This window comes from Equus quagga, chromosome 13 (assembly GCF_021613505.1).
Source record: "Equus quagga isolate Etosha38 chromosome 13, UCLA_HA_Equagga_1.0, whole genome shotgun sequence".
NCBI lineage: Eukaryota > Metazoa > Chordata > Mammalia > Perissodactyla > Equidae > Equus > Equus quagga.
Genome location: NC_060279.1, coordinates 100,413,987 through 100,434,373, shown reverse-complemented (window position 1 = coordinate 100,434,373; position 20,387 = coordinate 100,413,987). Strand labels below are relative to the sequence as shown.

The following is a 20,387-nucleotide window of genomic DNA, read 5'->3' as shown; positions in this document are numbered from 1 at the left end:
GCGGCGAGCGGCCCCAGGCCTCCCACGAGCCACGAGCGGGACGTTTTCGTTTCTGCACTACGTTTCCCACAGGCCCCAGGGCCGCGAGAACTTCGACCCTTGGTTCCCCTTCCGGTGTCTTCGTGGTTACTGGGTTAAGCCGGGTGAGTTGAGGTGACCCAGTTCGGCTGCGGGAGGGGCTCGCGGTGAGGCCTCAAGCGCCCGGGGCGCGGAGGGGACATTGGAGCCTCGAGCCTGTGTGTGCGTGAGCCGCGGAGCACGGGGCTGCGGGGGCTCGTCTGTGACGGCGTCACTGTGGAGTTAGTCCGCGCGTGTCAGTGAGAGGGAGAAACAGTGTGAGTGTGACGGGGCCCTGGGCGGCTGATTGAGCTCGTGGGAACTGTCAGAGGGGGCGGGGCCTATTGGGTGACCAGGGTCTTTGGTGACGAGGGGGGCTGACACTGTGACCCAGTCATCCTGTAATAGCTGTGACCGACTGTGTTAACGAAGTGGAGTGTTTTTGTTTTTTTTCAGTGAGCTTGTAGCAGTTTGGAGCTTGTTTTTTTCCAGTGAGCCTGTAAACACTTTCTTATATATACACACATAGATGTCTCACCTTGTCGCCAGCACCCAGCCTAGTGCTTAACACAGGGGGCGTTGGTGAAGTGAGTCCAGTTGTAGGTTCCCTGGTTTCTTGGAACGTGTTTCCCTGTATTCTCTCCTGTCTTTACACCCTACAGCCACTTCGATGTAGCTGTAGAGAAATGGTCATCGGGAGGAAGTCATGAATTTCACCCCTAGAATGAAAGTGCCAAGGGGAGAGTACATCCCAAGTCATGGGGTGCGAATTTAGGCTTGCGCTTGACTTCAGGATAGGCTTCTGGGAAAACATGAGGGGGAGGGCACAGGTGTAGGATTCCTTCCTGGGTGAACCTCTCTGGATGCACTTTGGAGGGCATTTACACGTTTCAGAACCCCAGCATTCCCTGAGCTATGCCCTCTTAAACTGCGGTGCACTTCCATTCCAGCTCTAGGCAGAGGTGATGCTGACCTTTTCCTCTGATAATGGCAAAAGTCAGCAGTATTCTAGTTTCCCTCCTACTTCCATCTGGATGTATTTGTGGTGGGCGATGGGCCATGTCTGGTGGTGAACAGTGTGTGCGTATTTAGCCAGTCCAGGGTTTCACAAGTCCCTTCTTCTTGGTCCTATAGTTCTGCCAGAGAAGGCTCCTGAAGTGGAGGAGAGCATTGCCACTTACATAATGGCCCGTTCAAGGTCAGTTCATGTTTACTTTTTGTTGTCACACATTTTTGTTTTACAGAACATAAAATATTTGCTTTCCTTCTCCTAGATTGCCCTGCCTAATTGACCTATCCATTTACCTGGTCCCTAGGCCTCCCTTTCCTGATTAATAATGAGACCATAGAGACGGGTCCCTCTGTCTTCCCGTGCCTTTCCAAATACCCTGTTCCTGCCCAGTTAATATTCACATCCCCACTGGGTAAATCGTTCACTTCCCCTCTCTGCTCTTTTCTTCCCCAAAGGTGACACAGAAATAGAACTCGTGGAGGATAAATTGAGGACTTATTGTAGAATTTGACTCGTTAAGGAAGAGACCAGTGGTTGGGTGGAATAACATAACAGATACCTTTGATTTTATTCACAGACTTGATTTTCAAACAAAGCAAGGTAGGAGATGGTTTGATTCCAATCAGTAAGTGACAAAGGTGGCTTTAGAGACATTTAGGAGTGGGAACATGATTGGAGTTTTGTGAAGAGAGGTCTATGTGAAAAGGGCAGGGAGTTTTTCCAGAGAATCTATGAGGAGACTTGAGTGGTGACAACTAAGTCTTGTTTGAGATTTGTATGTATGTTCATACATACATACATATATGTATGATTTTGTTTAAGACGCATTATTGGCGTCGACTGGGAGAGGCAGCGTGGTGTAGTGGTATTGAGTCTAAAGCAGCACAGTTTAATGGAAATATAATGCCAGCCACTCATGTAATTTAAAAATTTCTGTTCACATTTTAAAAAGTAAAAAGAAACACTTAAAATTGTGATAATGCATCCTATTTAAACCAATATATCTAAAATATTATTTCAACATGTAATATAAATAAATTGAGGTATTTTACATTCATATCTTCATACTAAGTTTTCAAAATCTGGTGCATATTTTACTGTTACAGCACTTCTCACTTTGGATGCCAAATTTTCAGTGCTTGAGGTGAAATAGAGTCATACCAAAACAATAAAGTTATGTTTAATTGAAAAACGTTTTATATCGCTTTTGTGTTTTAATTAAAGTTCAATTAAATATTCAGTTCCTTGTTCATGCTAGTCACATTTCAAGGTCAATAGTTATTAATCTTTACGTTTTACAATTTCTTGTTGTAAAATGTAGATAATGATCACATCGATGCCTTAGGGTTTTTATGAGCATTTGATAACATGAATTTGGGCAAAGCCCAGAGCACTTAATATGGGCCTTGCATTTAATAAGTCCTCAAGGGAAAAAAAACGCTGTTGTTGTTATGTGGAGATTCTAAGTATTCCCCATAAATTTTCTGTAATTTAAGAGCAGTGAAAATATACAGTTAATGTTGATAAGCACTTAAAAGGAATTTTTTTTTTCTAAGATTTTATTTTTCCTTTTTCTCGCCAAAGTCCCCTGGTACACAGTTGTATATTTTTAGTTGTGGGTCCTGTTAGTTTTGGCATGTGGGATGCCACTTCAGCATGGCTTGATGAACGGTGCCATGTCTGTGGATCTGAACTGGCGAAACCCTGGGCCGCTGAAGTGGAGCACACAAACTTAACCACTTGGCCACGGGGCTGGGCCCCATCTTGTAATGTTCTTTAATGCACAAAAGATTTTAATTTTGATGAAGCCTAATTCTTCAATTTTTTCTTGTTACTTATGCTGTTGATGTTATATCTAAGAATCCATTGCCAAATCTAAGGTCATGATGATTTACTCCTTTATTTTAAGAGTTTTATAGTTTTAGCTCTTAATTTTGGGCCTTTGATCTGTTTTTAGGTGATTTTTTGTATATATTGTGAGGAAAAGGCCAATGTCATTCTTTTGCATGTTGATATCCTTTTTTCCCCATCACCGTTTATTGAAAAGACTGTCATTTTCAAGGGTCTTGGCACCCTTGTAAAACATCGGTTGACCATAAACACATGGATTTAATTTTTAGTCAATTCTATTCTATTGACCAATATATCTACCTTTATCCCAATGTCCCACTGTATTGATTACTGTAGCTTTGCAGTAACTTTTGAATTGTGAAGCATCAGTCCTCCAACTTTGTTCTTTTTTCAGATTGTTTTGGCTATTCTGAATCCCTTGCAATTTCATATGAACTTTCAAATCAGCATGTCAATTTCTACAAAGAAGCCAGCTGGGATTCTGATGGGGTTGAATTGAGCCTGTAAATCGCTTTGAGAAATATTGCCATGTTACTATTAAGTGGTCCAATTCATGAACATGGGATGCTTTTGCATTTAATTAATTTCTTTCATTAGTGTTCTATAGTTTTTAAGTGTACAGTTTGCACTTGTGTTAAATTTATTGCCAAATATTTTATTGTTTTGGATACTGTTATAAATGGAATTATTTTCTTAATTTAGATAGTCATTGTACATGTATAGAGGTATAATTGATTTTTTATTTTTTTTCTGGGGAGGATTTGCCCTGAGCTAACATCTGTTGCCAATCTTCCTCTTCGTTTTTTCCTCCCCAAAGCCCCAGTACATAGTTGTATATTCTACTTGTAAGTCTTTATAGTTCTTATGTGTCAGCTGCCACCACAGCATGGCTACTGACAGACGAGTGGTGTAGTTCTGTGACTGGGAACTGGACCCAGATGACTGAAGCAGTGAAAGCGTCGAACTTTGACCACTAGGCCATCAGGACTGGCTCAAGTATAATTGATTTTAGCATATTGACTTGTATTCTACAATCTTGCTGAGTTTGTTTATGCTCCTAAGAGTGTTTCAGTGGATTTTTTAAGGATTTTCTTTAAACATAGTCATTTCATCTGTTAATGGAGATTGTTTTCCCTCTTTCTTTCCAATCTGGTTGCCTTTATTTCTTTATCTTTCTTACTGGTTCTGGCTAGACCACTAGAACAACGTTGATTAGAAAAGGAAGGAATGTATGTCCTTGTCTTGTCCTAATCTTAAAGGAAAAACACCATTAAGTCAGACGGTAGCTGTCACTTTATCATGTTTAGATAGTTCCCTCCTCTTCCTAGGTTCTTGACTGTCTTTTGTCTTGAAATGGTGGTGGATTTTGTCAAATGCTTTTTCTTCAAGTGTGAAGAGGATCATATGGTTTTTATTTTTTATTAATATAGTGTATTACATTAATTGCTTTTTAGATATTAAACCATTGTTGCATTATGGGGATATGTCCCACTTGGTTATGGTATCTAATTCTTTTTATATGTTACTGGTTTCAGTTTCCTGGTGTTTTGTTGAGTTTTTGCATTCAAATTAATAAAAGATAGTGGTCATAGTTGCCTTTTGGGATAGTGTCTGTCTGATTTTCATGTCAGGTTGATACTGTCCTCATATCAGTGTGAGTTAGGAAGTTTCTGCTCCTCTTTTACTTCTTAAGCAGTTTCTGAAGAATTAGTATTACTTCTGCTATAAATGTTTGGTTGAATTTAACAGTAAAGCTATGTGGACCTTGGCTTTTCATTGTGGGCAGTTTTTTGATTACTAATTCAATCTATTGTTATAGGTTTATTCAGATTTTCTGTTGTCATGTGTGAGTTTGGTAGTTTGTATGTTTCTAGGAAATTGTCCAATTCACCTAGTTTTTCTAATTTGTTGGTGTACAATTGTTCATTGTATTCCTTTGCAATCAATTTTTATTTCTGTAAGCCTGGTAGTAATGTCCCCTCTTTCACTTAAGATTGTAGTAATTTGAGTATTCTCTTTAGTCATGCTAGATTATCTAAAAGTTTGTGAACTTTTAAAAATCTTTTCAAAAACCCAGCTGTTGGTTTCATTCATTTTCTCTATTATTTTTTACTTTCTCTATCTTTAATTTCCACTGCAATCTTTATTATTTCCTTCCTTATGCTTGCTTTAGATTTAGTTTGCTCTTCTTTTCCCAGTGCCTTAGGTAGAAGGTTAGATTTGACCTAGGTATTTCTTTGTAACTGTAGGCATTTTAATCTGTAAATTTTCTCCTAAGCACTGCTTTAGCTGCATCTCTTAAGTTTTGATGTGTTGCATCTTCATTTTATTAGTCAAAAATCTTTTCTAGTTTCTCTTGTGTTTTCTTGTTTGACATATTGGTTTTTTAGTAGTTTTTAATTTCCACATATTCTTGAGTTTCTCGTTTTTCTATTATTTATTTCTAATTTCATTCGATTATGGTTTCATGACATGCTTTATATTGTTTCTATTCTTTTGAATTTATTGAGGTTTCTCTTATAAACTAGCATATGATTTATCTTGCAGAATGTTCCATGTGCACTTGAGAAGAAAGTGTGTTCTACTCTTGTGGGGTGAAGTGTTTTATAGACGAATGTTAGCTCTATTTGGTTTATAGTGTTGTTGGTTGTAGACTTTTCTATTTCTGTGTTGATCTTCTCCCTAATTGTTCTATCCATTATGAATGTGGAGTACTGAAGTCTCTGACCATTATTGATGAATTCTTTGTCTCATTTCTGTTAGTTTAATTGTGGTAAAATATATATAACATAGAATTTGCTATTTTAACCATTTTAAAGTATACACTTCAATAGCATTAAGTACATCCACAGTATTGTGTAACCATCACCACTATCTAGTTCCAGAACTTTTTCATCACCCAACAGGCTTGCCAAACACGTTAAAGCAATCATTCCGCATTGCCCCTCCCACAAGCCCTTGCAACAATTAATTTTTCAATCTCTATGGTTTTGCCTATTTTGGATATTTCATATAAATGAAATAATATGTGGCCCTTTGTTTCTGGCCACTTAGCATGATGTTTTCAACCATGACATGATGTAACATGTGACATGATGTATCAGTACTTCTTTCCTTGGTATGGCTGGATAATACTCAATTGTGTTGTAGTTTGTTTTGTGGCCTAACATATGGTCTATCTTAGACAATATTCCATGTGCACTTGAGAAAAATATGTGTTCCGCTGTTATTTGCTGGAGTGTTTGGTATATATCTGAGAGGTCTAGAAGATTTATACTGTTGCTGTAGTCATCTGTTTCCCACTTATCTTCTGTCTGCTTTTTCTATCCATTATTGAAATTGGTTTATTGAAGTCTCCAGTACTGTAGAACTGTCTGTTTCTCCCTTCAGTCCTGTCAGTTGTTTCTTCATATATTTGGGGGCTTTAAGGCATATATGTTGATAATCATTATATCTTCTTAATAGATTGACCCTTTTATCAATATATAATGTGTTTGGGGTGGGCCCTGTGGCTGAGTGGCTAAGTTTGCACACTCTGCTTCGGCAGCCCAGCGTTTCGCCAGTTCAGATCCTGGGCACAGACCTAGCGCTGCTCATCAAGCCATGCTCGGGTGGTGCCTCACATAGCAGAGCTAGCAGGACCTAAAACTAGAATATACAACTGTGTACTGGGAGACTTGAGGGAGAAGAAAAAAAGATTGGCAACAGAAGTTAGTTCAGGGTCAATCTTTAAAAAAATTTTTTAAATATATATGTTTGCCTCTTCTAAGAATTATTGACTAAAAGCCTATTCGGTCTGATATTAGTATATCCATCCTGCTCTCTTTAATAACTATTTGTATGTAATATATTTTTCCATCCATTTATTTTCAACCTATGTATGTCTCTGGATCTAACATGAGTCTCTTATAGATAGCATGCAGCTGGGCCATATTTTTTTATCCATTCTGCCATTTTGACACTTGTTTCTATATATACTGTGTTTTATTTCTCTCTCCCTAATTACTGACTCCTTTTCTGTTTAACTTATTTTCTTGTACTTTACCATTTTGATACCTTCTTTTGCTATTCATTATACTATTTAGTTATTTTCTCAGCATTTATCCTGGAGATTAAAATTTTACATTTATAACAAACTAGTTGGAAATAAAGTCAACTTTTTTCAGGGGTTCCCAAGACCACTCTCAGGTTCAATGATTTCCTTGAAGGACTCGCATAAAAGGGAAAGGCTATTGTACTCACAGTTATGGGTTTTTTTAGAGTGACAGAATACGGATTAAAATCCATAAATGCTGGATATGCTAGGGACTGGAGGTAATCTACCAAGGGCTGGTCAAGGGCCTAGATCTTTCTTTGGAATAGGCAGGGTTTAAACATTCCAGATCATCTTTTTTTTTTTCTTTTTTAAGATTGGCACCTGAGCTAGCAACTGTTGCCAATATTTTTTTTTTCGGCTTTTTCTACCCAAATCCCCCCAGTACATAGTTGTATATTTTAATTGTGGGTCCTCCTAGTTGTGGCATTTAGGATGCCACCTCAGCATGGCCTGATGAGCGGTGCCATGACTGTGCCCAGGATCCCAACCAGTGAAACCCTGGGCCGCTGAAGCAGAGCGTGCGAACTTAACCACTCGGCCACGGGGCCGGCCCCTGAACATTCCAGATCTCCTGAGGTAACCTTTTACTGCACATCAAGTTAGCTCTAATAGTATACAAAAATTCTGCTCCTATACAGCTCTGGCCTGCCGTTTTTATGTTGTTTTTGTCCCAGATTATATTTTTATACACTGTGTGCCCTTTAACATATGTTTATAATTATTGTTTCATGGATTTGTCTTTAAAGACATTTAAAAAAAAGAGGCCCAACAAACTCAAAATAATATTGGGTTATATATTTACATTTTTAACTGCCTTTACTATTGTTCTTTATTTCCTTTATTTTTATTGAGATATATTTGACATATAACGTTATATTAGTTTTAGATGTACAACATAATGATGTGGTATATGTATATATTGCAAAATGATTACCACAGTAACTTTAGTTAACATTCATTACCACAGTCAAAATTTTTTTTGTCTTCTGATGAGAACTTTCAAGATTTACTGTCTTAGCAACTTTCAAATATACAATGCAGTATTGCTAACTATACTCACTATGTACATTACATCTCCAGGACTTACTGATCTTTTAAGTATAAGTTTGTACCTTCCTTAACCACCTTTACTCACTTCACCCACCATTGACCCCTGTCTCTGGACCACCGCCCGTCTGTTCTCTGTATTTATGAGTGTTTGTGTATTTTGTTTTTGTTTTAGATTCCACATATAACTAAGATTGTTCAGTATTTGTCTTTCTCGGTCTGATATAGTTCACCTGGCATAATGCCCTCAGGGTTCATCCATGTTGTCGCAAATGGCAGGATTTCCTTCTTTGTATGGCTGAATAATATTCCATTGTGTGTGTGTGTGTGTGTATATATATATACACCACATCTTCTTTATCCATTCATCTACCGATGGACACTTAGAAAGGTTGCTTGCATGTGTTGGGTTTATACATAATGTTGCAATGAATATAGGGGTGCATATATCTTTATAAATTAGTGTTTTTGATTTTTTAGGAGAAATACCCAGAAGTGGAATTGCTAGATCGTATGGTAGTTCTATTTTTAATTTTTTGAGGAAACTTCATAATGTTTTCTATAGTGTTTGCACCAGTTTACATTTGTGCCCACAGTGCACAAGGGTTCCCTTTTCTCCACATCCTTGGCAACACTTGTTATTTGTTGTCTTTTTTGATAATAGCCATTCTGACAGGTGTGAGGTGATATCTTTGTGGTTTTGATTTGCATTTCACTGATGATTAATGATGTTGAGCATCTTTTTATGTCTGTTGGCCATCTGTATGTCTTCTTTGGAAAAATGTCTATGTCCTCTGCCCATTTTTTCATCTAATTGTTTTTTGATATTGAGTTGCATGAGTTCTTTACATATTTTAGATATTAACCAGTTATTGGATATACCATTTGCAAATATACTCTCCCATTCAGTAGGTTGCCTTTTTATTTTGTTGATGGTGTCCTTCACTGTGCAATAGCTTTTTAGTTTCATGTCATCCTCTTCATTTTTGGTTTTGTTGCCCTTGCCTGAGGGGACAGCTCCCTAAAAATATTGCTAAAACTAATGTCAAAGTGTTTACTAGCTGTGTTTCCTTCTAGGAGTTTTATGGTTTCAGGTTTTACATTTAAGTCTTTAGTCCATTTTGAGTTTACTTTTGTATAGGGTGTAAGAGACTGGTCCAGTTATATTCGTTTTCGTTTGTCCCGTTTTCCCAACACCATTTATTAAAAAGACTGTCTTTTCTCCATTGTGTATTCTTGCCTCCTTTGTCATAGGTTAATTGGCCATATAGGCGTGGTTTTATTTCTGGGATCTCTATTCTGTTCCATTGATCTGTGTTTCCGTTCTTGTACCAGTACCATACTAGGTTTTTTTTAATATATAATTTTTATTGAGTTAATGATAGGTTACAATCTTGTGAAATTTCAGTTGTACATTATTGTTTGTCATGTTGTAGGTGCACCCCTTCACCCTTTGTGCCCACCCCCCACCCCCTCTTTCCCTTGGTAGCCACTAATCTGTTTTCTTTGTCTACATTATTAAATTCTTCATATGAGTGGAGTCATACAGAGATTGTCCTTCTCTATCTGGCTTATTTTACTTAACATAATTCCCTCAAGGTCCATCCATGTTGTTGCAAATGGGATGATTTTGTTCTGTTTTATGGCTGAGTGGTATTCCATTGTATATATGTACCACATCTTCTTTATCCAATCATCTGTTGCTGGGCACTTAGGTTGCCTCTACATCTTGGCTGTTGTAAATAATGCTGCAATGAACATAGGGGTGCATGGGACTTTTGGGATTGCTGACTTCAGGCTCTTTGGATAGATACCCAGTAGCGGGATAGCTGGGTCGTTAACAAGTGTTTCATTTTCTATATGTTTTTATATATAATTTTCACCAGTTTTGATGGGGACCCTGCCTGCGGAGCTCCTCATGCCATGATGCCAGAAGTGGAATTCCCTGACCAATTCTTGACAGTTCTAACCATGGACCATGTAAGTTGATATTTCAGTCTCCTTTGTGAACATTTCCTTTTTCTGAATCTTCCTACCATACAGCCCAAATAAGGAGCCTGCCCCACATCCTAGTGTACCTCCTATATGCCTATCTATTCTCCAAATAATGTTCAACACTCCTGTGTTCAGTCTTTTGTCAAGAGCAGCTATAGGGTAGAAATAGAATCCCCAGATGGAGGCCTTTCCCATCCTTTTTTCATATTCCTAGAAAAAGAGCAGATGGATTCATCTGATGATCTCTGGGCAGACTCTGTACTTCTCCTGAATAGACCTGAGTTTCCAGGTAGACTGGATGTGACGTTGACTGATCTCAGTCATACATAAATAGTAGATGATTATAGACTTCCAGAATTAGAGATGATCTTATCCAACTTAAATGTCTAAGTATAATTAAGACTGATATATTTTCACCAAATAGACTACTCTGTAGCCACTAAAAAGTATTTACTAAGTAATTTGTCATTAGAAGTAATAATTCTTATCATACAATATGAAATGATGATGATTAACGTAGTGATGAACTTGGGGCTGCAAGAAATTTTAAAGTATTGTTCATATCCCATTTTCTAAGTAAGATATTTTTGCTGTCCAAAGAAACAAGGATGTACAAACTCACCTTTATTGATAATTCATGTGGCAATCACAAAGCATGCAATGTGCATGTATATACTCTTTCTTTTAATTTGTAAAATGATTATATTTGTTTATTTCCAGGCATGCTTAGCTAATTAAAAACGCCCATAATATGGAGGAAGATCACTCTGAATCAAATGGATTCTTTAAAGAAATGTAGATTGTCTGTTTTGGAAGCACTAATTTCCTTACTTTCCATACCATAGCCTTCTATCCCTGGCCTACTTGTTTGCTATGTAGTATCCTTCTTGTAATGAAATTCATTATTTCTTGTGTTTTTCTCAATATTTCCTTCAGGGGCCGGCCCAGTGGTGCAGCGCTTAAGTGTGCATGTTCCGCTTTGGCGGCCTGGGGTTCACCTGTTCAGATCCCAGGTGCGGACATGGCACCACTTGGCACGCCATGCTGTGGTAGGCGGCCCACATATAAAGTAGAGGAAGATGGGCACGGATGTTAGCTCAGGGCCAGTCTTCCTCAGCAAAAGGAGGAGGATTGGCAGTAGATGTTAGCTCAGGGCTAATCTTCCTCAAAAAAAACAAAGAATATTTCCTTCAATTTTACCTACAATATGTGGTTTGTTGTTTCAGGAATTGTTGACATTCAGGGATGTGGTCATCAACTTCTCTCAGGAGGAGTGGGACTATCTGGATTCTGCTCAGAGGGACTTGTACTGGGATGTGATGATGGAGAACTACAGCAACTTGGTTTCACTTGGTAAATGTATCTGCTTCACAGAATGTAGAATATGCTGTCTAGAATAGCAGGAAATATTCAGTGAACCCAAGGCTGTCTTATAAGAAACTAAGTACATTTCTTTTCCCTGTTTCCAAAGGCATGGGTTGAACATTGTGTTGGAGATGACACTTCCATTAAGCGTCATCATCATTCTTAATAATGTTCATGCCTGCTCAGTCCCTTCATATAATTTCTACCTTCCTTGATACCCAGGAAGCTGGATTTGATTTGTAGGACACATACAGCATATCCTTTGAGATTTCTGTTATATTGTGTTTGCGCTCAGAATTGCTATAAATGCTTTATGTTATTTTCTTAGCCACCTTCTGGGTGAACAGCTAAGATACTGTGCCCTGATTTGTTATGATTATTAAAAGAATTTGTATAATTTATATGTTGCTAGATTGTTAAACAAAATTCATATTCATTACCTGACACAAGTATTGTCTTATACCTGCTTTGTGGTTAAAGAACTTTGTACTTAACATTGTCAGTATTCCAGCAAGGACCTTATTTTCCTCACAACTCACATAGTTCTTGCCTTGTACCAGGTGATGTTCTAAGCACTTTTAATATTTTGAATCATTTAATTCTTCAGTAACCCTATGACATAAGTACTACTTGTATTGTTTTTAGAAGAGATTGCTAAGACAAAGAGTATTTAGGCAGCTTCTCCAAGGTTACACAGCCAATCAGTATCAGAAGCAGGTTTTCTACCCAAGCAATGTGGCACCAAAGCCACTGTTTTTAACTGTTAAAATATTCTGACCCTGAAGACAAAGAGTTAGCATGGGTTTCAGTAAAATAAGACATTTCTTTACCTGTCTGGTCTCTTTATACCTTGTAACTCTGCAGTCACTCTAAGGTGAATGTTCTTTCAATCTTCTCACATTTCTCTTCTCCAAAGTCTTTATCATTATCACTTCAACTTCATTTATTAAAACAATCAATTCTCAAAAGTGTTATTTAGATTTGGTTACAATTCTATTTTTTATACATTATGTTACATTTCTTTGTTGTACGCAGGGTGTTCCATTTCTAAGCCAGTTGTGATTCCCTTATTGGAGGAAGGGGAGTTGCTCAGGAGAGTTGCGAGTGATGTGACAAGAACACAGGTGTGTGAGGGCTAATGAGGAGGCAGGAAAGTCATCACTAAAAAGCCCCAGCTGATCCGGGAGGAGGTAGGCCCCTGCGATGTATTTGGGAGACTCCCTTCAAAGCCCTGTGGCAAAAAAGCCTGACACTTGGGGAAGCAAATTAAGATCCCCAGTGTAACCAACATTTTTTCCAGTTCCTCTTGTATTTAGACTTATACAAATGCCTCTACTGACAAAAAAAACCTTGGTCATTTATATACTCAGCAGATAATAGGTGTCTACCTATTATCTGAGATATTGTGCTAGCCCTGTCAGTACAATGGTAAGACCAATACTGATCCTGCGCTTATGGAATTGACATACTAGTGACATGTATAATAAACAGGTAAACAAATAATTAGAAGACATATCATATATAGTGATATATGCTATGAAGAAAAATAAGCAAAGGGATAAAAAATGATGGAGAAAGAGCTAATTCAGATAGCATGGTCAGAAAGAGATCTCTGGGTCTTAGTCTGGCATTCTGTGGATATACAGTTCTTTATCATCAGTTCACCTAAAGGTTTTTACAACTGAAAATCTTCATTTTAATCAATGTTTTTCTAAAACAGTCATTCCTCCTTTTTACTTGCCCTCATTCTCTTTGTAAACTTGAGAAGTAATTCTAATGGGAAAGGCAGGAGGAGTTTTGATTATGTTCTTTACATGACTGTAACTAATTAGGCACCTTAAATGGTGCACTTGAAATTTTCTGACCTTCTCTTATTTATGCCTTGTTATGGATTTATTGATTTTCATTCATTCAGTATACTTTAGCCTACCGATCTTTGATTTTTTTTTTTTTTTGAGGAAGATTGGCCCTGAACTAACATCTGCCACCAATCCTTTTTTTTTTTTTTTTTTTTTTTGCTGAGGAAGACTGGCCCTGAGCTAACATCCACACCCATCTTCCTCTACTTTATATGTGGGGCAACTACCACAGCATGGCTTGACAAGTGGTGCCATGTCTGCCCCCAGGATCCAAACTGGCAAACCCCAGGCCGCCGAAGCAAAATGTGCGAACTTAACTGCTACACCACTGGGCTGGCCCCACCAATCTGACTTTTGCTGCCCAGTTGTTTGATTGTTGAGTAATTCCTTATAGTTATTTCTGTGTACCTTTGACTTGATCCTTTAATCTTTGAATTTATTCTTGCTTTCTGAAGCTTTCCCAGGCACACCTTATACCTTCCCTGTCCCATACCAGACAGAAGAACTGGTTAAAAGTGAGTTCTTCTGGTCTTATATGTTTTGTTTTTTGTTCTCTTTTAAAAATCAATACTCCATATTAATTTTAGTTAGCATGTTTTAGTACACAAAGTTTTGTTCCCTTCTTTTGATTCTTGTATCGTCAAAATGGTGGTCTCCCATAGCTCCCACAGGTGATTTCTGTGTCCTTTTGACACGACCCATTAATATCATAAAACTTTCTTGCTTTCTGTCACAACAAGTGCCAAATCTTCTGTCTTCCCTGCTCAGATCGTGACTCGGATCTTTGTTTTAGGAGCGCTGGTTCACTACCTGGTTTATTGCCACAACGTGGGCAATAAGCATGCATAAAATTTTTGTTTCATGAGAGGTGAGTCTTCGACAGTTTTCTCTCTTTTTAGCAAATTGACCTTTCTCAACTTTTATGGTTTCTGGGGTTTTCAACATTTATTTAACTAGAAAATAGTTCATAAGTCAACATTTTCAAATTGATTAACATAGGAGTCATAACATTTTTTAAAATACCCTCTCTGGTAATTCTGTCTCTTTTGTCATTTTTATTTTTTATATGTTAATTATATTCTTTATATGTTTTCTATATAACTCATCACATTCTGATTCCATATGTATTGAATTCTCCCCTCACCTTTTCTTTGGGTTACTTTGTTGTTTTCTGTCTTCTTGAGTGGGATGTATACACTGGTTATTTTCATTCCTTCATTTTCATAAATGTTAAGCATTTAATTCTTACTTTTTATGTGACTATTATTGAGTTCCATAGATTTTAATAATAAATATTTTCAATAATAAGTAATATTTTGAATGCTGTCTGAAAATTTTATAGTTTCAATTACATTTCCACATTGACTAAACAATTATTTGGTAGAGAGCTTCAACATTTCTAAGTGGAATGCTTTTGATTTACTGATACTGCCGTTCATTTATGATTTTATTGTTTTAGTCAAATAATGATGTTTACATTATTTTGCCTTTGTTAACATAATTCTGTCACAGGAAGTTATTTTTGTCTTATATTATGCAATGTTTATCAGTTACTTTGGATTTTACTCATGTTGTTCCCTCATCTACTTGCCAGTCTCCAGGCAGTGTCCAACAGAACCTTTGGTACAAAGTGTCTTACACTCTAGACTGCCAACACCACCCTTTCCATCTCGTTGTCTTAGTGTATTCTCCTTCTCAGCCACAAGCTTTGCTCAGAATTGCATGTGTCTTATGGTATATACCTATTATAATATCTAAAATATTTTTGGAAAGTCCAGCAATGTTGGTTTTGTGTATAGGGAAATGCAAAGGACCATCTGCAAAAGAGCATGAAGGAAAACATTTACGTAAAGACTAAGATTTCAGTAGGATAGATGAATAATAGTGAAAATGCTACTTAAAACACCTCATCTTTATTGACACGTGGGATGAAAAAAATCATGGTTCTGCATAGGAATGAATTAACAGCAGCGATGGAGACAATATGTGTAATTGGAAAGGGAACTGGAAAACAATAATTTATAAACACTATTCATATATATGAATGTATCTTAATACGCTATTGATATTGAACCTGAAGTGAGTTCGCTCACCCGTTGCGCAGCAAGCCAATCTCTGACACCAGGTGTAGTGGAAGAAAGTAGGACTTTATTATTGCACAGCACTGAGCAATAATGCTGAAATCTCAAACTCTCTGAAAAGCTAAAAGTAAGGGTTTTTATATGGGGTTTTAGGTAGGGGAGGGGGAGTATATGCCCTTGCTGGTTGGAGCTTTTCCACCAGCCTGTAGCTCCTTGGCAGGGAGGAGGAGGAGGAGATAATGAATCCAGGTGGTTGTCCTTGGCCATTTGTCTCCAGGGAGGATAGTGGATCCAGGAACCAGGAAGCCAGAGAGTAAGCTGGGAATGAATGCTTTGGTTTTAACCCCATATATGCTGGGTTTAACATAGGGAAACCGATATCAGGGCCTATCACTATAAATATATATATAATCTCTGTAGTATAGTGTGATGGTTGGAAGGCCTGGAGACATCCTATAATTTTGCATTATTCTTATAGTCATATAATCATTTTGATAATCAATTGTGTTCTCTAGTGACTATCTTTGTAATATTTCCTTTATTCTTATTTAGATTCCTTAAATCCAGTGATTTACTTTTTCTGTAATTATGAATTACTATGTCCTTGGGACTCATTGTTCAGTAGCACATTAAAAAATGATTGCATTTGTCCTTTTGGAGTTTAAGGAATAGGGAAATAAACAGTACAACAACAGAAAATTATTGAATATACAATTAAAAAGTGGATATGAGGATAAGGAATTAGATAGTAGAATAGAGAGATAGATATGAACTTACTTAGAGTTAGATAGTACATCCTTTCTGAAGGTAGTAATGTTTAGATGTGGACAATGAAAAGGAGGTGGTATATAAAGAACCCATTTCTGAGAAATAAAACATCCTATGGGTAGCTCTCTGTGATAAGAAATGCGGTTTGATGTAGGAAATAAAAGATTAGGTGAAAAGAGATAATGGATTAAAATGAGGTCTTTGTACAAGCACCTTATTATCCAAGGTAAAGCATTTGGATTCTATTGTAAAAAAAGAAAAAAATAACCAAATTATTAGTATTTATAGATTATCAGATTTTGGTCTGCATTAGCAGTATCTCTATAAGATACTGATGAGCAGTTTTACATCTATAGATGTTGATTCAGTTTATCTGGACTGTTTCCTGAACAACAGTGCTTGACAACAAGCTTACCAGGTGATGATCATCACCTAAACTTCAGACCCACTGAGTTAATCTTTTTCCATTATCACAAACCTCGCAATCTTACATTATGCTTTTATCATTCTCTGAGCTTTCTCTACCCTTCAAACTTCGTAACAGTATTTTACTCATTCACTTATATTGTGAGTTATTTTCAGTTTTTCTCCTCTGCATTCTGTAACTGTTTTATTTTTGGGACACATGAAAAAGTAAATTACTTTTTTTCATTTCTTTCAGATTTGGAGTCCAAATATGACACAAAGAATTTATCTATAGAGAAGGACATTACTGAAAACAACAGTTCTCAGTGGAAAGTAACAGAAGGTAGTAAATTCCTTGGTTTTGAGAGCTCCTTTTTTAGAAATGACTGGCAAAGCAAAAGCAAGACTGAAGTACAAAGACCTGAAGTGGGATCCTTCAGTCAAATGACAATCATCTCTGAAAAATTTCCCAATTACAAAAATCATGAATCTCTTACATTACATCAGAGAATTCATGAAAGCAAGAAGCCCTATCAATATAAAGAATATGGGAAGGTCTTCAGTTGTGACTTAAACTTTGATGAATATGACAGAATACATACTGGTGAGAAAACCTATGAATGTAATAGATATTGGAAAACCTTTGGAGTAGATGACCCATGTACCCTACCACTGAATATTCATACTGGTATAAAACCTGGTAAATATATGGAATATGAGGATGCATTTAGTTTTTATGAAGACCTTAGTGTACATCAGAAAATTCATGATGATCAGAAGTGCTATAAATGTAAGGAATACGGAAGAACCTTCAGAAGAGTTGAAGCAATTACTCCACTTCAAAGAATGCATGATGGTGAGAAACCCTATGAATGCACTTTCTGTGGGAAATCCTTTAGAGTGCATGCACAACTTACTCGACATCAGAAAATCCATACAGATGAGAAACCTTATAGATGTATGGAATGTGGCAAGGACTTTAGATTTCATTCACAGTTAACTGAACACCAGAGAATTCACACTGGTGAAAAACCGTACAAATGTATACAATGTGAGAAGGTCTTTAGAATTAGTTCACAGCTTATTGAACATCAGAGAATTCATACTGGTGAGAAACCTTATGCATGTAAAGAATGTGGGAAGACTTTTGGAGTCTGTAGAGAACTTGCTCGACATCAGAGAATTCATACTGGTAAGAAACCCTATGAATGCAAGGCATGTGGAAAGGTCTTTAGAAATAGTTCATCTCTGACTAGACACCAGAGAATTCATACTGGTGAGAAACCCTATAAATGTAAGGAATGTGGGAAAGCTTTTGGAGTAGGTAGTGAACTTACTCGACATCAGAGAATTCACAGTGGTCAGAAACCTTATGAATGTAAAGAGTGTGGAAAGTTCTTTAGACTTACTTCAGCCCTTATTCAACATCAGAGAATTCATAGTGGTGAGAAGCCTTATGAATGTAAGGTATGTGGGAAGGCCTTTAGACACAGTTCAGCCCTTACTGAACATCAGAGAATTCATACTGGAGAGAAACCTTATGAATGCAAGGCATGTGGAAAGGCTTTTAGACATAGTTCATCCTTTACAAAACATCAGAGAATTCATACTGGTAAGAAACCCTATGAATGTAAGGAATGTGGGAATGCCTTTAGTATGGGCAGGCACCTTACTTGATATCAAAGAAGTTATACTGGTGAGAAGTCTTTTGAATGAAAGATGTGTACAAATGCCTTTTGTTTCTGTGTTTCACTGGAAAGACCTGTGCATTTAATAAGAAGTAATGAAGAGGATTCAATCTATCTTTCTTATTAAATCTGTTTCCAGACTCATATATGGCTACTCTACTCAGCAGTAAAACTGCTTAGTCATAGGTGATACATACTTTCAGCTTTGTTAGATATTGCCAAATATTTCTCCTTTTATATCAGTTAACATTCTGAATATCTATTTATGTAAGATGGTCTTTATTAACCTGTTTCTGAAATGTGTGGAAAATGTGTTTCCCTAATTATTAAATATTTGAGTTATTTTCATTTGAGTTTCTTGTGCAGGCATGTTTTGCTTACAGTTACTTTTGGTGTTTATGTTTTTTTGTTCTTTTGTCTATTATTTTTGGCTTACTGATTTGTAATATTACTCAAATACATCTTCTGCATTCTAATTTTTTGCTTATTATATATGACGTACTTTCCTTCTTCCCGAGAGTTAGAACTCCCAGTCAGATATTATGTGGTTTTAAAGTCTTGTGGTGTTTGTGTAGATTTTTTTTGTTTTGTTTTCTATTGTTTTTGTTTTAATGGTAGATATATAATCTTCTGTCATCAAATGGCTGACTTCTATTTGAATTTATTTTGACACGACAGATCTCCCTAAATACCTACTGCAACAAAATTCCTTTAAGGAGCCTTCACCACTAGGCAGTGACAGTCGGGATCCAAATGAAAGGAGCACTTTTAAATATTTCATAAAATTATCTAACTCAATCTTATCAGTCTCTTAAATTTGTTAACCATCTTTAAAAGGAGGCAAAAATCTACAACTATTGCAACGATTATAAACTGGTCACTAAACTTACATTAAGAGGATGTATAACTTTCATTACCATGGCTTCAATTGGGTTTTGTATCTATCTATAATTTTCCTTCTTATTCCCTCTCAGTGTTGCCTTACTAGGTTTTGGCAGTTGAACAATCAACAGACCTTTGATTTTAGGGATCTTTCCTGACTCCAAAAAAAGAAAAAAGAAAAGGAGGACAGTCACAGAGATTAAGGTTGCAAATCTCAGCTGTCCATCATCTCCTTCTTGGAACAGTTGTCCTGGGTATGCAGTCAATGTGATCATGAGCCACAGGTTATTAGATTTTTATAAGAAAATTTACCTATTATGTTGAGATTCATTTATGTCACCATCATCCATTAGATTTTAATTTTTGAAATAGGTGTCTTTCCCAGAATTTATGGATTCTTTAAACTTTCGTATGGTCAGCAGTAGCAATTAAGCCATTTTGTCATTGGAATACACCGAGTTATGTTTTCTTTAAATATTCCTTAGTTCTTATAATATGTAACTAGTAGATATTTCATGTCCTCCACAGAAAATGAGTCTCTGTTTTTACCCTTATTAAGATATTTGCTATTTCATTTCTTTGAAACATTTCAACTATATTTATTATAATTATTAATAGTTCACTCTACTGAGCTATTATGTGCTTATACTGTTGATTTGTTCTTTGATCCCACTCTGCCTGGTTATTCTGAGTTACCATCACTGTTGATTAGTTTCCCTCTTCTTGGTGTAGTACTCTAGAACTACTTGCCCTACACTTCTTTGTGTGTGTTTTAATTTTTTGCTTGCTTGAACAAATGAAAACAATGAGCCACCTAAATCTTATATACAGACTTAAAATTAATAACAGAAAATAACCACATGTCTTAGCACTTACTTTTTGAAATCATTAATGAATAAATTAAAAACTAATGAATTCTTATTATGTCTCCCTTATTTGTAATTGCAGCTACATTTGGTCACATTACATTAACATTTTTCTTTGAACTTTGTTATGAATTGTTGTCATTTCACAGACCTCTACTCCAATAAACCATAATGTAATTATTGTTGTTAACATATGTTCTTTTTCCTACTTCTTTTTGGTGCTCAACTTGATAAAACTTCATTCCTTTCCATTTTCATTTGCTCCTTTATCCTTTCCACATTTTCCTTAGCTTACTTGGAAACTTTTGGGTTTTTTCCCAAATACAAGAATATGTTCCAGACCTACCCTGTTTATTACTGTCCTGAACCATGACATTAACTACCCCCAATGAAGGAATCCTGGTTCCATTTAATG

At 36.6% G+C, this 20,387-nt stretch overlaps 1 protein-coding gene across 1 annotated transcript; it reads left to right on the top strand.

Annotated features, from left to right (window-relative positions):
• Window positions 1-149: 149 nt before the first annotated feature.
• Window positions 150-20,027, top strand: ZNF529 (zinc finger protein 529). Its single transcript, XM_046681215.1, has 5 exons — window positions 150-335; window positions 1,192-1,255; window positions 9,950-10,043; window positions 11,285-11,411; window positions 16,793-20,027. Exons 2-5 carry the CDS (start codon window positions 1,242-1,244, stop codon window positions 18,211-18,213), a joined length of 1,656 nt encoding a protein of 551 aa, XP_046537171.1. The 5' UTR covers window positions 150-335; window positions 1,192-1,241; the 3' UTR covers window positions 18,214-20,027.
• Window positions 20,028-20,387: the final 360 nt, after the last annotated feature.

What these genes read in the sequence shown, in the direction of transcription:
- ZNF529 (XM_046681215.1), top strand. An exon ending in CAGTTCTAACCATGGACCAT is followed by an intron (nt 10,044 to 11,284) that starts GTAAGTTGATAT and finishes TTGTTGTTTCAG; the next exon opens with GAATTGTTGACATTCAGGGA. An exon ending in CAGCAACTTGGTTTCACTTG is followed by an intron (nt 11,412 to 16,792) that starts GTAAATGTATCT and finishes CATTTCTTTCAG; the next exon opens with ATTTGGAGTCCAAATATGAC.